At 47.0% G+C, this 18,527-nt stretch overlaps 1 protein-coding gene and 1 long non-coding RNA gene across 3 annotated transcripts; one reads left to right on the top strand and one right to left on the bottom strand.

Annotated features, from left to right (window-relative positions):
* Window positions 1–12,700: 12,700 nt before the first annotated feature.
* LOC140630387 (uncharacterized) lies at window positions 12,701–14,536 on the bottom strand. 2 transcript variants are annotated; one of them, XR_012028158.1, is made up of 3 exons: window positions 14,365–14,536; window positions 13,580–13,722; window positions 12,701–13,211 (listed from the first exon to the last, which is right to left on the bottom strand). It is a non-coding gene; the product is annotated as an uncharacterized lncRNA (long non-coding RNA). The 2 variants fall into 2 exon arrangements; XR_012028157.1 differs by lacking the exon at window positions 14,365–14,536 and having other exon boundaries at window positions 13,580–14,328.
* A 69-nt stretch (window positions 14,537–14,605) lies between these two features.
* JUN (Jun proto-oncogene, AP-1 transcription factor subunit) lies at window positions 14,606–17,588 on the top strand. Its single transcript, XM_072820436.1, has one exon. It carries the CDS (start codon window positions 15,726–15,728, stop codon window positions 16,749–16,751), a length of 1,026 nt encoding a protein of 341 aa, XP_072676537.1. The 5' UTR covers window positions 14,606–15,725; the 3' UTR covers window positions 16,752–17,588.
* Window positions 17,589–18,527: the final 939 nt, after the last annotated feature.

The raw sequence follows: 18,527 nt of genomic DNA, 5'->3' as shown, positions 1-18,527 counted from the left end.
TCAGGGAACAATTAATTCTGCCAACTGATCATTCAACTATCCAACAATATAGTCCATGAATGCCATTTTGGGGGGAAAAATGAGGGAAAGAAGAAGGTAGCTAAATTTTTTTGACTTCTACTATGAGCCAGGAATGACATGTGATGCTTTTTTAACATGAACACACATACACACACATTATGAGATAGCTGTTGTCATTCCATCTTATAGACAAGAAACTGATGTTCGACAATTTAAGAAAATTGCCCAAGATCATACTACTGGGAAAGGAATCTGTTGAGATTTGAATCCAAGTCCTCCTAATTCCAAAGCCCATACTTTTCCACTATATCAGTGGAGAACACCTCCTATAGAATAAGAGAATACTTGCAGTGGCACATGGATAAATATATTCATATTAATGACTATGTATTTATTTTTACAGTGGTCTAAATGTTTATGGCAAGGAATATTTGTTATCAACTTCTGATTGTAAGACATCATCTCCTATAAAAATATCTTTAACGTTTAAGAAAATAAATCTCTTTAACGAAAAATATTAAGAAAATTAATTTTAGATCTGTAAGCAGACATAGCAAAATGGAAAAAGCAGTGGGTAAATAACTGAAACTTGAACACAACTCCTAATCCTAACAAAACCCTTAATAAAACATTTTCTTTATGCACTTGATTCCCATGAGCTAGATCAGCAGATATTGTCTAAATTACCTTGAGTAGAAAGGAAATTAAAATAGGTGTGATTCCCTGGCCAGTGTATTCAGGAATTTAACATGGTACTCTTTATTTCAGTGTCTATGCCAATTGGTGTTTTCTTCACAGGACTCAGAGGTAGGTGGTCTAAGAAGTGCCTGGGTTCTCATATGACAGAGGAAGCAGGAGAGAAAGAAGACAATATATATTTTAAAGAGAGTAATGGCAGTTTCAGGGCCAAGTGAATATTCCCAAATGATCCATACACTTGATGTTTGTGTTATACAGAGATAAAAGTAAAAGGCCCCGGGTCCACTCTAGACACCTGGGTTTCAATCCCATCTTAGCCACTAATCTAATATGACACTCAGGTAAGTGACAGCTGAGAGGTCCACTGTCCCCACTGGCTAAATGAAGGAATTTTGATTTCCATAACCACTTTCCAGCAATGTGAGACACACCCAATCAAGAATAACTATAATTGGCAAAAGCAGCTGTCCCTGTAAGTTAGAAGGCACCTGCCTACCACGGGCAGCAGAACCCTTCCTGCTCTAAGAATCTATGATTTCATGATTTAAGCTCCTTGCACTGCAGATGGCCACACAAGTAGCAGGGATGCATACAGAGGGCCATTAAAGTCTCTGAATTATGCTTTGTCTGTCACACCAAAGGCCACATAAGCCAGGTTGGTGTAAACGCCTACCTGTCCTTCTAGGCAATGAGTATCCTGGTTAATTAAATGTCCTTGTTACTATCACTATGCTCATTATAATTGTAAATATAGAGTTTGTATTCTTAAGAAATTCTTAATGCAACTTTGTAATATATTGAACACAATTTAAACTATCCTGGCTAAGAAACTGTGGAAGGAGCCATGATGTCCTTTGACAGAAGAATGGATAAAGAAGATGTGTGTGTGTGTGTGTGTGTGTGTGTGTGTATATATATATATATACACACACACACACACAATAGAATATTACTCAATCATCAGAAAGGATGAATACTACCATTTACATCGATATGGATAGAACTGGAGGGTATTATGCTAAGTGAAATAAGTCAATCAGAGAAAGGCAATTATCATATGGTCTCAATCATTTATGGAATATAACATATAGTGAAAGAGACCATAAGGGAGAGGAGGGCAACTGAGTGGGGAAAAATTAGAGATGAGAGGCTCCTAACTCTTGGAAACAAATAAAGGGTTGCAGAAGGGGAAGAAGGTGGGGGGGATGGAGAACTGGGTGATGGGCATTAAGGAGGGCTCCTGATGGGATAAGCACTGGGTGCTTGCTATACTATATGTTGGCAAATTGAATTTAAGTAAAATTTTTAAAAATAATAAATAAAAATTTTTAAAAAATAAACTATCCTGGCTAAGCACTCTCTTTTCCTCACCTTATTGTTATTTTTATGACTTACAAAGCAACGAATGTGGGTTGTAGTAGATGACTATACAGCAAACTTTCCCCATCTCCTTCCACACCCTCTCGGACCTCCCCACTCCACTGATATTGGACTTGGCCATGTGACTTGCTTTCACTAATAGAAGGTAGGCAAAAATGACAGTATACCGGTTATAAGCCTAGGCTTTAAAAAGCTTCCCACGTTTCCATTTGCCCCAACCTTTGCCATGAGAAGAACAGATCTCTGGTAGATCCTCCCTCTACAGGATGCATTCCAGAAAAAGACACATCAAGTGGACCTGTATTTGACCCTCAACCTTATTTCTTCAGGATGTATATGAACACACGTGACACAGCACTCATGTCAGCAGTTCCAGGAAAAGCCACCATCACCACTCAGAAAACTGCAGGGGAGGCACGTGTGGTGGCAAGAAAAAACCATGACCAGGACCTTAGGAAGTGTATGCTGCCTCAACCAACCTGCAAACCAATAAGCAGAAAAGGCAATACTTAACCTTATATAGCATTCTGATCTTGTGGTAGTTTTTTTTTTTTTTTTTCATGACAAAAGCTGATTAACCCACCTATTGTGCCCAGTAAAAGTTTACAGAAATCACATACTTTTAAAAGTAAGGACAATCTCTTTATCCCACCCCCAATGAAAGTAGCTGATGATAATCATTCAATACGTAACTTTCTACTCCTTTCTCTGGTTTCTCCAAGGATTAAGTGAGCAAATGCATGTAAAAAGCACTTAGCACAGTGATGGGCATATGATGTAGGCACTCATTAAACATTAGGTGTTGTTATTATATTCTAGTGCAAACAAATATACTCAGGTATAGGGTTTTTAAAAACATATGCACAAATGAGACCATGCTATCCACATTACTCTGCAACTTGCTTTCTTCATGTAACATACGTATTTTTTTCTTTATGTCCACTCATCTTTTTAAGGGCATTTAACTTACTTTTTAAATTAGCTATATGATATCCCATGGCTTAACAATACCAGAATATATTTTACCTATTTCCATTTTGTAGATGAAGAAACTAACACTGAGAGAGCTGAAGTGTTTGTCAAAATATTTGCAGCTTCTCCTTGTCAAGCCCTGAGACACACTCTGGCCAATCAAAGGTGAGTGGAAGTGACAGGTGAGTCAAATTTTAAAAGTAATTTCGTGGTATTACCTCTCTCTCTTCCTTATAACACACACACAGCAGCAATATTTCAGACAGGGGAGCTGCTACTTCAGACTGAGTTTCAGAGAAAGAGCTAAGGCCTATATCATGATGAAAATGTAACATGCACATGAAAATTAACTCATTTGTTCTAAGACTCTGAGATTTGGGAGACGGTTTGTTACCACAATATAATTTAGAGAACATTAATACAGTATTTTAAGACTTTCAAGTGTTTGGATGTTCATTGTAAATATTCACCATCCACTGGTTTGGCCAAGCATCAATAAGCTCATTAAACAAGATGTGGGTTGACAGAATAATGGGAAACAATCTCTTCCTTAACTTCATTTTTATTTTATTTTTTTTAAGATTTTATTTATTTATTCATAGAGATGCAGAGAGAGAGAGAGAGAGAGTGAGAGGCAGAGACACAGGCAGAGGGAGAAGCAGGCTCCATGCAGAGAGCCTGACGTGGGACTCGATCCAGGGTCTCCAGATCACGCCCTGGGCTGCAGGCAGCGCTAAACCGCTGCGCCACCGGGGCTGCCCCCAACTTCATTTTTAAAAATTATCAGTAGCCTTCTCCCCTACTGCCAAATCGTTAGGCAAAGAACATGATGGTATCACAGAAAAAACAAGTCTAATGATGTAGTCCAGTAGGTTGAGGACATCCTTTGTGTGTGGGAAGGCTCTTAGGTAGGTCAGCATCATGAAAGCATTGACCCATTTTCTCCAGGTTGCAAACTACATAGACACAAACACGCAACATGGCACTCATGTCAGCAGTTCCAAGAAAAGCCATCATCACTACCTAGTAAACAGCAGGGAAGGCAGGTGCAAGGAAGAGAAAGTAGACTGAATGGGATCTTAAGAAGGCTAATTCCAGACTCCCTGGGTACCAGCTCGGGACCTCTATTTGCTCAGAGGACTACTGTGAGGATCCAATGCGGGATAGCAGATATAGTCACAATGAATAAGGAAAAAAAAGCATTTATTTATTTTTTATTACACGTGTAATATATGTTTATTGTAGAACGTTTTAAATCAAAAAGAGAAACATAAGGAGGAAAATGGAAAATTACCCAAATATCACAACCGTTGGTATCTTGATGGTTAATAGAACATACTTCCTCCTAGGTAAATGTACACACACATAGCACAAGGCCTTCTGTATGCGTTTAAGTGTGTGCGTAATTTATTACAAGTTCTTCTTCTCATGCTCATCCTCTCCATTCTTCCTTTCTAGTTTTCCTTTTGGTCCTTCCAAACATGTCCCACAGTCATACCCCATAGGCAGACCTTTGTTCATGCATTCTCTCGTCCTATAGTGCTCTTTCTCTCTCCACTGACCCCTCTTCTCCTGGCTACTCCTACTCATCGTCCTTCGGGTTTCCAATTTATTCATCACTTCCTTAGAGGACAATTCTCTGGCCACTTCCCTTGTTAGATGTCCCTTCTGTGTGCACCCAGAACATCCTGCTCCTCTTTCTCATAGATCATCGTACTCCACTAGTCTTGTCCCCTTATGGTCTATTTTCCTTGCTTAAACTCCAGCTTGTGGGTAGGTACTGTAGCTTTTGTTCACCAATGTTTACCAGCAGCCAGCTCCTAGTAAATGCTCAAAAACTGATGAATGAGTAACACGGTCAACAAAATGTGCTACCTATATTTCTTCAGAAATCCCCAGAGTACCTGGAATTTCTCAATAAATCTCTAGTGAAAGATTAAATATAGAAGAGGATAGGGCAGCCCAGGTGGCTCAGCAGGTTAGCACCGCCTTCAGTCCAGGGCATGATCCTGGAGACCCAGGATCGAGTCCCACGTCAGGCTCCCTCCATGGAGCCTGTTTCTCCCTTGGCCTGTTTCTCCCTCTGCCTGTCTCTCTCTCTCTCTCTGTCTCTCTCTCTGTGTGTGTGTGTGTGTGTGTGTGTGTGTGCTCTGTGTGTGTGTGTGTCTCATGAGTAAATAAATAAAATCTTAAAACAAAAAAAAAAGAAGAGGCCATAGGACACGGCCTAACTTGAGTTTCACGTTTATTCTCTCACTGAGTATAACCTGCAGCACCAGTTGGAATAAGAAGACACTAGCAACTTGAACATATATGCTCTCAAATCTCAGTGGTTCAACACAATACAGTTGATTTCCCATTCAGGCCAAGTCTAGTGGTCAGTGGGCAATCTTCCATGTGGTCATTCAGAGACCCAGGCTCCTTCCATCTGTGGCTCTATCCTTCTCTATGTCCCTTACACTCAGCCAGGAGATGGAGAGAGATGGTTTTAGGAGCCAGGCCTGTACCTAGCACATGTTACTTTCACCCCCTCTGCATTGGCTAAACCTCAGCCACATAGCTACACTAGTTACAAATGAGGCCAGGAAATGTAATTTAGCTGTCCATACAGAAGGAAAAGGAGTTAGGTGAATGCTTTGCAGTTTTTCTGCCACAAATATTTGTCATATGTCAGAGTACAGAGAGTATCTTAAGTGATCCCAAGTGCAGGTAACTTTGGTTTATGAATACTTGTTGTCTTGACAGAAGAAATGTCCATCTAACCAACCCTGGACATAAGAAAACATTATCTCAGATTTTCACATTTTAAGAGTAATAAAGGGTCAATACCAGAATTGATAAACCACTAAGTTTGGTCACCACCCCCAGACAAATTCTAAAAGAGAATTTTTAAAGATAGTTTTTATGAACTTTGAAACCAAAATGATGATGAGCACAAGTTACTATGAGCTCACTAGGAATTATCGTAAACTAAGCCAGCATAGTGTCTGGCACATAGTAGACAACAAATATGTATTAAATAAATGGCCTTCAATTCTACTTTTAAGATCCAGATCACTAATAAGTATCTGTGACTTCAGAAATTTCTTCCTTAAATATTGCAGTTTTCCTCTCTCACTTCTAAACATTACCCTCGTTCTGACCTATAAATCTATAGAATAGGTCAACTCTCCCATGTGACATTTGCACAACCACTTGAAGACTTCTGTATATGCTCTCACAGCCACTTATTTTCTCCCTGGGTAAATAAATATGCCTGGTTCCTTCAACTCTTCTCCATAGGACATAGTTTTGGGCTTCTCAGTGTCTGACCCTCTCTGAGATTTGATGGGCCAAAACCACGTTCTACATTTTCATGTCCACACTGCTCCTACTGAGGTCCAACCAACAGCATTCAGAACCATTGCCCAGCCCTGAGCATCACTAGTACACAAGTAGTGAAGATGCTGCCAAAGGGATTCCTGCACTGGGAAAGAGGCAGGACTTGAAGATGTCTTCCACTTTATGATCCTGGAAGTTCTGAATGCTGAGAAGACAACACTATAAGGATGATGGTGTGCACAACAATTACACAGTCCTCCTTGATCAAAACCTAGTCTGCGCATACTCTCCAATGACTCAGTTCACTTACTTATATTACAGTTTTCTTCATTTCTGCCTCTTGACTCCAGCTGTGATATGAATGCATATATCCAAGCTGACAATCTGGAGCAGGGAGGGGAAGCAGGTGGAGGGTGAGGAAGAGAGTGAAACATTCCAAAACTGGAAACCAGTCTTAAGCATATAAGAACAAATTTTGTGTGGAGAATTGATCCAAAAGAAGGACTTCCAAAAAAAAAAAAAAAAAGGAGGAGGACTTGCATGGCGGCTCGGATGTGTAACAAAGATTTAATGGGCAGCCTCTATGTGCCAAGTTCTGTACTAAATGGTGTGGATACAGTGAAGACCAAAGGATGCCTATCCTGCCCCTGGTGGGCAAAACAGATCTTCAGATAACACTTACACAAAGAAATATGGAATAGCAAATTTAGGTAAATTCTGTTGTTCACAAGGAAATCTCCATGTCCCTGCCTTCAGCTTTCCAGGAGGGACATTTGCTGGAGTACTTTCTTGTCCACTTTCTCCATGCCTTATTTCTTCCCCATGGGAAAGTTGAGGTTATTTGATTGCTCAAGTCAGAAGAAAGACCCAGCATGCCCACCCCAGCTATTGTTCTGTCTTTTAGAATCAATTTGTCCAGAGGATGTACATACTCACTGTCTATTTGGAAACAGCTTGCAAGGGCTCACCTTTGGCAGGGACCAGCAGATAAGTTCAATTCCAGGTAAAGCATTGGGAAGCCCATTGTGGTCTTGTGACTGCCATACCATGCCATCTACCCTCTATCAGAACAACCCTGTGATCTCCATTCATCTGACTCCTATATCTAACTTCCAGCTGGTTCTGAGCTCAAGAGGGAAAGAAAGGAGTGTTACTTACTACATTTCTGAGTTCCCAACTGCTAGAAAGAAAAAAACGGACTTATGAGAAAGTGTAAGAGGGGAATCTAATTTCGATGGGGGAAGGGAGCAGTATGAAAGAAAGCCTCTTCAAGTGTTATGAAAGCCAACATCCAAAGGAAATAGAAATTGACCAAGGAACAGGGAAGAAGTAGGAGGGTGAGTATAAAGGTTCTTAGGCAAGAAATAGTTTCTCTTGTTCGAGGAGCGAACAAAGTCCAGTGTGGGAGTCATTAGGGCTGGTTGTCACCAAATACTTGTAGCTCTCTGCCTTCCAAGCAAATAAGATTGCACTTTCTGGTCTCCTAGTGGCTGGGGGGTGGGAAGCGGGAGGCAGGAGGGGATGGACGGGACATGAGACTAGTTTGAACCAATGAATTGTGAGAAATGACATGTTACATTCTCTGGCAAAGGTACTTAACTGCCTGGCCAAGACCCTTCAAACTTTGCTTTCTGTCTACCACGAGATCTGTAATGTTCCTGAAAGTAGGTGCTACATTAGGCTGGGTCCCAGAGAAGGCAATGTGATCAGAGTCCCTGCCAACCCTTGATGGATATGGAACAGGAACAAGAAATAATTCTTTTTTTTTTTTTTTTTTTTGTCTTAAGTCACCAAGATTTTTGTTTGTTTCTTTTTACTGTAGTATAACCCAGGCTACCCTGATAGACCAGTATGACTACAAAAGACTTGCTGAGGTATGATAATGTGAGATCTTTTGGCCAAATAAAGAATTTGGGTTTTATCCCAAATCCAATAGGATGCTCTTAAGGAGGCTTCAGGAAAGGAGTCTGACATGTTCCAATTTTTATGTTTTAAAACAAAGTACTATTACTATTTGACTATTAAAATACCCCCTTGAGGGGCAGCCTGGGTGGCTCAGCGGTTTAGCGCCGCCTTCAGCCCAGGACCTGATCCTGGAGACCCAGGATCGAGTTCCACGTCAGGCTCCCTGCATGGAGCCTGCTTCTCCCTCTGCTTGTGTCTCTGCCTCTCTCTCTCTCTCTCTCTCTCTCTCTGTGTGTGTATGTGTCTCATGAATAAATAAAATCCTTTTAAAAATAAATAAAATAAAATAAAATAAAATAAAATAAAATACTCCCTTGGGACACCTGGGTGGCTCAGCAGTTGAGCATCTGCCTTTGGCTCAGGGTGTGATTCCAGGGTCCCGGGATCGAGTCCCACATCAGGCTCCCTTGCATGGAGCCTGCTTCTCCCTCTGTCTCTGCCTTTCTCTGTGTTTCTCATGAATAAATAAATAAAATCTTTAAAAATAAAATGCCCCCCTTAATTTCACTATAGAAAAGGCTATTTTTAAAAAAATCATCAAGCATTTATTGAACACTTTCTATCCTCTCATGTGCCAGGCACTGCATTAAGCATTGGAGATACAAAAATGAATTAGAAAAAAATAACAAAAATATTTTAGAAATGAATTAGACACAGTTCCTGGATCTGGAGTCAGGGATGTAAGAAGATATCTGTGCGATAAACATTCTCTGCTTCAGGTGTGTGCCCAGTAGAGCCAAAGAAAATAATAACTATTTGAGGGTAGGGTGGGAGATGGGATAACAGAAATATGGGTCAGAGGGAGCAATTATTTGAGTGGGGTCCAGGAGCTTTCCAGGTGGCATTTTGATTAAGGATAAAATGAAATGGAAAGATAGAAAAAACACGAGAGGAATTGAAAATGTTTAGGGTAGCTGAGACCCTGTGTAGTTCAGGGTATGGTAGACTGAATTACTCTTTGCAAATACTTGCTGCCCAGTGCCACTGGTGTCAGGTTTGACAGCGCGAACTAATTTTAGCAGAAGCCTTTTGAGTACCATGCTCTTTTCTGTTTGCCATGACAATCAGCAATGTTTCAGAAAGGTTCCTAGAGAAATGATGATATTGTGTGAAACAGAGACACAGTCTACCCATAATGAGCATGCAGTCTGGATGAAAAATAAGTATTTGGTTGTCATCCAGTAAGATTTTTGGATTGCTACCATAGCATAACCTAGCTTATACATAGGTGTGCATTTCCAGCTCTTGACTTCCAGACACATAGTAGGATTGCATTTTCTTGCACCCTTTAAGTAAAACATGGTCATGTGATTTGTTTTTAACCAATAATTCGGACATACAACTAATGTGTGTCATTTCTGGAAGGAACCTTCATTGCCAATGTGAATTCACCATGCTTTCTTTCTCCTATTGAGGTGATTGGGATGATTATGGAAGCATTCATCAAGGGTACTTTCTTCAGACTCAGTCTCTGAATGAGTACATTGAGCAGAGCCCCTCTGACCTTGAACGTGTAGTATGAGCAAGAATAAAGTTTTTTTCTTAAGACACTGAGATTTTAAAGATTTTATTTATTTACTTGAGATAGAGCATGCAATGGAGGGGTGGACAGAGTGAGAGGGAAAAAGAGAGAGGGAGATAAGCAGACTCCCCACTGAGTGTGGAGCCCTACACAGGGCTCGCTTGACATAGGGCTCCACACAGGGCTCCATACCAGGCTTGACATGGGGCTCAATCTCACAGTTGTGTGATCTCACAACCCTGAGATCGTGACCTGAGCCAAAATCAAGTTGGAGGTTTAACCGACTGAGCCACCCAAGCACCCCAAGCCACTGAGATTTTAGAACTGTTCAACATGGTGGCAAACCTAGCCCATCCTGATAGAAAATTAGAACCTAGACACATGGTAATGTAATGACAACAACAAATAAAAGTAAACATTTGTTTAGAAGGCAATAACTAAGAACACTTATCAGAAGCTAAAAGGATGGTGATCTATTTGGTGAATATGTCACCTGTGATAATGTAGAAGGTATATAATGAACTAAGGCAAGAGATTGTAAAAAAAAAAAAAGAAAAGAAAAAAGAAATGTTAGTAGCCTGTGTTGGTAGCTATTGGATACACTTGGAAACTTATTACAAAAAAAGAGATGAGCTCATAGATTTGCCGAGTTGGTAAGCAGAAATGAATGGAAATAGAGACAATCTATACATTCAGAGATTTGTAGGGTTAGAAGAGGCTACTGTTTCTCAGTGTCAACTAGTAAAATATAAAATTAAGATAGTTTTAGCAAAAATAAATAAACACATGCGAATTAAAATTAGCCTTGTAGTATGTATCAAGTCAAGGGTATGGTGTTGGTATGTTTATAACCTCTGGATAAATTAAGATATTATCCAGCATATGCTTTCAATTGGACAAAATGGCTTTGGAAAAAGGAGGAAAAGTGTCACTCTCCTACCAGAGCCCAGAAAACCCAAAGCACACAAAACCAAGTCAGAAGAAATAGGAGGGGAAGGGAAGGACAATGAAAAAGAGAGAGAGAGAGAGAGAGAGAGAGAGAAATACCAGCAGGTAAGAGAGCAAGAAAGCAAAGAAATACAGCAAAACATGAGGGAAAGAATTGGTGTGGCTATTAGTTCATGGAACGCCTGGAATCAAACAGATAAGAAGCCTACATTTTTATGAGAGTTGTACTGCCAAAAGCATATCAGCCTGGATTAAAGGACCATATTCAAGACTTAATATCACCATGTACCTCTCCCTATTTTAAAAAGCTTATTTTAAAACATATTTCAGTATGCCCACTTTAAATGTAGAAAAGGAAGACGTTCTCAGAGAGCAAAGCCAGAGGTTTTGGTTATGAAAAGCAATGGCCAGGGCAGCTACATGCTGGGGATAGAATCAGGGTCTAATCAGGGTGTTGGATGGGGGGATGGGAGTCCTCAACATGTCTGCTCAATGGACTGGTGTCTACTGTGGCTTCCCATCCCTTCACTTTCCAAACAACATGCCCACTGCAGTTAGCCTATCTCGGCCCCACTGCTACATGTGGAGGGTGCACAGGGTAGATGTCTTCCGTTTAGGGAAAGAGTCACATCTGGAGCTGATACAGTCTACTACGAATCACCCAGAACCTGGAAAGTGAGCTTAACACACTGCGACTCGATGGATCTTTAGGATTGTTCCCCCTGAGGAAAGAATGAGAAAATTCTGCCTGTGGGAAGACAGTAAGCCAAACATTTGGTGAACAGAAAGGAGACTGCTAGAGTCATTAGTGTTGTTCTCCAAATATTCCTGGCTCCTTCCCTTCAAGATACTGGGCAGGATTACAGAGATTTAAAATTAGGCATTGCCATGTGACTTGCTTTGGCCAATGATACATGAGAAGTGCAGTGTGTCACTTCCTGGTGGATGCCTCCAGAGCCAGTGAATAGTTTGCTGCCTTCTCTCCCCCCAGCCAAGACAGTAATGAGAAGCACGTGTCAAGGCGAAGCCATCTTCAGCCCAAGTCGTCAAGTGTCCACAGTGAGCAGAACTCCCCTACAGACCCTGAGTGGGGGCATGTAGCATGAGCGCAAAATAGACTTCCCTGAGGTAAGCCACTGAGATGTCGGGCTTGTTTGTTAGAGCAGCATAGCCCAGCCTTTCCTGACTGATCCTGAAAGTGAGAGAGGAGGCAGGAGAGCAGAAGTGAGAGCATGAAAGGCCCTTCTCCCAGGCAGAGGCCTCCAAACTGTTTCCAGGTCATAAGGGGAAACCATGAAAGCTTCCAAGCAGGGGTGTTAACATGAACAGATCTGCTATTTTTTGGATAAAATATGCTATTTCTCAACATAAGGAGAAAATAAGCCTACTAAACCACATAAGGCAAAGAGAAACACACAGAACCCTTAGGCAAAATATATATGTATATATATACATATATATTGTATATATATGTGTGTGTGTGTGTATATATATACACACACACATATTCCTAAGTCTTGAAGTTTCTAAATACAGGAGCTCTGAAAGGAGGCTTGAAAGGAGTTCCAGAAAATCAGGCATGGTAATTTGTTCTATCCCACCATCCAAGTGCCATTCCCCTACAGACAACTAATACTTTACAAGAAAGTCTGCCAGAGCAGAGCAGAAACAAGGGAATGTAACAAACACCTGAGGTCAATTTTCAGCGGTCTGTGTGACCTGAGCAAGATTCTTAAGCTCCCTGGGGCCAGTTCCTCACACGTTTAAATCCAAATAAGAACACATGCAGCTCGAGATGGTCATAGGAAGAAAGAGCATATTTAAATTGCTCAGGTGAATGCCTGATTCGTGGTAGGTGTTTAATACACGACATTTATTTTTATTACCATTAACATTAAAAAAATTTATTAAGAACGTCAGCTCCCTGATTACAAAAGAAAAGGATTCAGGGCAACAGAATAGAGAATGTTCTCTCCTTGAGGAAAGTAACTGGATCTTGTCATCACCGTATTGCCAGTGGGATGGGGGGGGCGGGGCTGGGGGAGCCACTCAGTTTTCCTTTGCTGCGGAAGGGAAAGAGAGGTGAGTGCGTGGGGTGAAGAAAAGTTGTCAAGATTTCCAACACTAGCGGCTGTTGGGCCACTGAGTCTGAACTCCCAAAGCCACAAATACCTTAAAGCTCTGGGCTGTAAACCCAAAGCTGGAGTCCCCAAGTTCAGAAGCTGAAAAGCCAGAATTAGAACCTTAAGAACCCACGTGGCTGCAGGTCCAACTCCAAACCCCAGTCCTCGAGGGATGCAGGGCCCGCGGAGGTGCTGACTCCTGAGCTTTTCCTTCATCTTCCTCCTCTCCCTGCACCTCACTGGAGTAAGTGCACCTGGTCCTGCCGAGTCACACTCAAATCCTGGCGTTCCAACGAGGCTCTGGGACACCCCCCCACACACCCCCCACACCCCCAGGAAGGGTCGGGCTGTTAGGACCACCTCCTGGTGCTGGAGGCGATGCCGCTACCCTAACCGAGCCCAGGGGGGTGGGTCTCCGCCGCGGCACTTGCAGACCTGCAGGAGCTCAGAGCTCAGCCACGTGTTCACTTCACGCCGTGGCAGCGCTGGGCCACGGCAGGAGCCACGATTCCCGGCTTCGGGATTCTTTCCGCCACACACTTCTGTCCCCAAGGCGTGCGGGGTAGTGGGGTGGGGGGGGTGGGGGGGTGGAGGATAAAAGCACCACCGCAGAAAGGGCGCCACTTACATGAGTCTAGCGCTTCCTAGAGGCCACCCGGGATATGGGCCCACCACCCGGCCGGGAGGGCAGCCGGTGTGAAATCCAGGTCCCACCCGGGACTCGCTGCGTGACTTATTCCTGAGTATCTGACACTCTCGGGACTTGTTTTCCTGTAAACAAATCAGGACTCGGAGGGTGTGGGGGTGTGTGCGCGCGCGTGTGGTTGCACGCTGTGCGCGGGCGTGCAGCAGACGATCGCCGGGGTTCCCCAAGTTTCGGATTCCCTACACGCTCATTCACAACTGGAAGCTGAGCTGCCCCCTAATTCCACCCCCTAGGAGAGAAATTTCCCCCGCGGGCAGAACTGTGAACCCTCGCACCCCTTTTCCCTCGGCCTGCAGGGTGCGCTGCGGGTGCGGGGGGTGGGGGGCTGCAGCGCGGACCGAGCTGGGCACCCAGTCTGGAGCAGTGCAGGCCCCTGGGCGGCCGGCGCCGCGGGACAGCAGCGCGGGCGGCCGCTGGTGAACTTGACCGGGACACAAACTTCGCGGCGTCCTCAACGGGGGGCGGGAGGGGGCGCGCTCGCGAGACCGGCCCCAAACGGACGCCCGCTTTCCCCGGCCCGCACAGGGGACTTAAGGGAGCCACCTTAAGGGCGGTGCTCCCGCCCCCCGGAAGTGCGGGGGGGCGGGGGACGCCGGCCCGGAGCTCGGCCTGCAGCCGCGGCAGGCGGCGCGGCGCCCGCGGAGGACCTCGAGCGCCCCGAGTGGTGCACCCCTCCCCGCACCCCGCGCGCCCTCGGCCCCGGGCACCTGGCCGGGTCCCCGCGCCTTCCAAGCGCCAGCGCCCTGAACTGGAGCCCGCCCGGGCCGCGGGAGCCCGCGTCCGCCCGGCTCGCGGCAGCCGCCGTCACCCGACAGTCAAATCCCAAGACGTCAGCCCACAATGCACCGGGCGGGCCGGGAAAGACGCGCGGCGGAGGAGACGGGGGCAGAGCCGGGCGCGAGCCGCGCGGGAGGGGGAGGGGGGAGGGGGAGGGGGAGGGGGAGGAGGAGAAAGAAGGGCCCAACTGTAGGAGGGCAGCGGAGCATTACCTCATCCCGTGAGCCTCCGCGGGGCCGGAGAAGAATCTTCTAGGGTGGGGTCTCCATGGCGACGGGCGGGCCCGCCCCCTGGAGAGCGACGCGAGCCAATGGGAAGGCCTTGGGGTGACATCATGGGCTATTTTTAGGGGTTGACTGGTAGCAGATAAGTGTTGAGCTCCGGCTGGATAAGGGCTCAGAGTTGCACTGAGTGTGGCCGAGGCGGCGAGGTGGGAGTGGAGGAGCGCGGACTCGGGGAGGCGGGCGGCCGCGGGCAGGCGAGACGGCCGGAGAGTCCGGGCTGCAAAATCCGCTTTCCGTTTTGCATTTTCCTCGCCGACTGGCCGGAGCTAGCGCCTGTGGCTCCCGGGCTGGTGTTTCGGGGAGCGCCCGGAGAACCCCCTTCTCCAGCCGCCCCCGGGAGGAGAGCCCCGCCGCCCGGGAGCCGTGACAGCGCGGAGAGCGGCGACAGTCCGTCCGCGCAAGTGCAGAGAGTGGCTGCGGCGGCTCAGAACTTTCCTGGCCGGGAGCACAGGGGACGAGTGGCCCGGGTCCCGGAGCGAACTTTTGCAAAGCTCTGCCGCGCCTGAGGCTGCGGCGGCTGCGGCGGCGGCGGCGGCGGCGGCGGCGGCCGGGACGAGAGAGGCGGCGGCGGAGCGAGGAGACCGCGGAGGGACGTGCGCTCGGCGCCCCTCGCCCCGGTGGCTGAACTTGGGCGAGCGCGAGCCGCGGCTGCCCGGCGCCCCCTCCCCCTGTCGCCGCGGGGGCGGGCCCGCGGGCCCCCGGGAGCCGCCGCGCCCCGAGAGCGCCCCGAGCGCGCCCCGTGGGTGACCGCGACTTTTCCCCGAGGCGGGCAGCGCGCGCGCCAGCTGACCCAGGAGGAGCGCGGCGGCGGCCGGAGCCGGTGAGCGGGGCGCGGGGGGAGGACCGCCGGCGGGAGCGCGCGCCCCTCCAGAAACTTTCCTCTAGCCCAGGGCCGCCCCCCCCCACCCGGGAGGCGCGGGGGTCCCCCGCTCGCCAGCGCGCTGTTGCGGCCCCGAAACTTCTGCGCGCAGCCCAAAGTAACCCCGCGCGAAGTGACGGACTGTTCTATGACTGCAAAGATGGAAACGACCTTCTACGACGATGCCCTCAACGCCTCGTTCCTGCAGTCCGAGAGCGGCGCCTACGGCTACAGTAACCCCAAGATCCTGAAGCAGAGCATGACCCTGAACCTGGCCGACCCGGTGGGCAGCCTGAAGCCGCACCTCCGGGCCAAGAACTCGGACCTGCTCACCTCGCCCGACGTGGGGCTGCTCAAGCTGGCCTCGCCCGAGCTGGAGCGCCTGATCATCCAGTCCAGCAACGGGCACATCACCACCACGCCGACCCCCACGCAGTTCCTGTGCCCCAAGAACGTGACGGACGAGCAGGAGGGCTTCGCCGAGGGCTTCGTGCGCGCCCTGGCCGAGCTGCACAGCCAGAACACGCTGCCCAGCGTCACGTCGGCGGCGCAGCCGGTCAGCGGCGCGGGCATGGTGGCCCCGGCGGTGGCCTCCGCGGCGGGCGGCGGCGGCGGCGGCGGCGGCTTCAGCGCGGGCCTGCACAGCGAGCCGCCGGTCTACGCCAACCTCAGCAACTTCAACCCGGGCGCGCTGAGCAGCGGCGGCGGGGCGCCCTCCTACGGCGCGGCCGGCCTGGCCTTTCCCGCGCAGCCCCAGCAGCAGCAGCAGCAGCAGCAGCCGCAGCAGCCCCCGCAAGCGCCGCACCACCTGCCCCAGCAGCTCCCCGTGCAGCACCCGCGCCTGCAGGCCCTGAAGGAGGAGCCGCAGACGGTGCCCGAGATGCCCGGGGAGACGCCGCCCCTGTCCCCCATCGACATGGAGTCGCAAGAGAGGATCAAGGCCGAGAGGAAGCGCATGAGGAACCGCATAGCTGCCTCCAAGTGCCGGAAAAGGAAGCTGGAGAGGATCGCCCGGCTGGAGGAAAAAGTGAAAACCTTGAAAGCGCAGAACTCGGAGCTGGCGTCCACGGCCAACATGCTCAGGGAACAGGTGGCACAGCTTAAACAGAAAGTCATGAATCACGTTAACAGTGGGTGCCAGCTCATGCTAACGCAGCAGTTGCAAACGTTTTGAGGACAGACTGTCGGGGGCTTGAGGGGCAACCGAGAGAGAGGAGAGAGAGAGAGAGAGAGAGGAGAAAAAAAAAAAAAAACCACACACACACACAGAGAGCGAGAGCGAGAGAACTTGAGAACTTGACAAGTTGCAAGAGAGAGCGAGAGAGACAAGAAGTGTCCAAGGACTAAAGCCAAGGGTATCCAAGTTGGACTGGGCGGCGTCCTGACGGCGCCCCCAGTGTGCACGAGTGGGAAGGACTTGGCGCGCCCTCCCCTGGCACGGGGCCAGGGAGCGGCTGCCCGCGGGCTGCCCCGCTTTGCGGACGGGCTGTCCCCGCGCGAACAGAACGTTAGACTTTTCTTTAACATTGACCAAGAACTGCATGGACCTAACATTCGATCTCATTCAGTATTAAAGGGGTGGGGGGGGGGGAGGGAGGGGGAAGGGTTCCAAACTGCAATAGCGACTGTAGATTGCTTCTGTAGTACTCCTTAAGAACACAAAGGGGAGGAGGGGGGGTGTTGGGGGAGGGGAGGCGGGAGGGAGGTTTGTGAGAGCGAGGCTGAGCCTGCAGATGAACTCTTTTCTGGCCTGCCTTCCTTAACTGTGTATGTACATATATATATTTTTTAATTTGATGAAAGCTGATTACTGTCAATAAACAGCTTCATGCCTTTGTAAGTTATTTCATGTTTGTTTGTTTGGGTGTCCCGCCCAGTGTTGTTTGTAAATAAGAGATTTGGAGCACTCTGAGTTTACCATTTGTAATAAAGTATATAATTTTTTTATGTTTTGTTCCTGAGAATTCCAGAAAGGATATTTAAGAAAATACAATAAAATATTGGAAAAGTACCCCTCCCACAACCTCTTTTCTGCATCATCTGCGGATTAACCTATCTAGGTGGAGTTGAAAGAGTGAAGAGTGTCAACTAAGACCACTCTCAGTGCTGCTTACTGATGTATAGCAGTGAAAACTATTCTCTACTGGACTGGAGAATTAACTGTAGCTGATGCTCTCCTCAGCTTCTACTCTTCCCTCCCCCCCCAACCATCCATATAGAGTCACTTACAAAAGGTAGTGTGGCCCTTCAGAAGGCTGAGGGAAGGGAGGTTATGGTGGACGGGGAAGACAGTCCACGGGGAAGTCAAACCATTTAAAGTCCGGATTATACCAAGTGGCATGTGCTGTGACCATTTACGACATTAGCAGAAATTTTAAGAGTAGTTGTATCATCCTCAAATCAGGAAGGGTGGCAGATTTTTACAAAAGATGTATCCTTCCAATTTGGAATCTTTTAACAATCCCTAGATAAAAAAGATGGTCTTTGCTTATGAATATTTATAACAGCATTCTTGTCACAATAAACGTATTCAAATACCAATAACAGATCTTGAATTCCTTTCCCTTTACTACTTTTTTCTTCCCAAGCTCTACACTGAAGCTTTTCTTTTCAGTTGCTGGGGTTAACATTACTGCCATCTGAAGTTACTGGGTAATTAAGAAGCAAAGAATTTAGGAAGAGTCAACACAGAATTTGCAATCTGGATGAAAGATTCTCCCCGTTTCATTAATATTCTCTCTCTCTCTCTCTCTCTCTCTCTCTCTCTCTCTCTCTCTCTTCCCCCCCCCACCCCCTTCATTCCCATCTTCTCTCTCTCTGAAATAATCACCCATACTTAGACAAATTACCACTATAGCAATTTACCATTTGGGATTCTTCTATAGTTTATTTCTTAATTTGTTTCTAAAATAATCAACCTTGTTTAAGTTATTATTACAGAAAGAGCCTT

The sequence above is a fragment of the Canis lupus genome, chromosome 3 (genome assembly GCF_048164855.1).
Source record: "Canis lupus baileyi chromosome 3, mCanLup2.hap1, whole genome shotgun sequence".
Lineage (NCBI taxonomy): Eukaryota > Metazoa > Chordata > Mammalia > Carnivora > Canidae > Canis > Canis lupus.
The sequence above is the reverse complement of the archived record's forward strand: the minus strand, read 5'-3'. Positions and strand labels throughout refer to the sequence as shown.

What these genes read in the sequence shown, in the direction of transcription:
- JUN (XM_072820436.1), top strand. Translation starts at nt 15,726, where the DNA reads ATGACTGCAAAGATGGAAACGACCTTCTACGACGATGCCCTCAACGCC.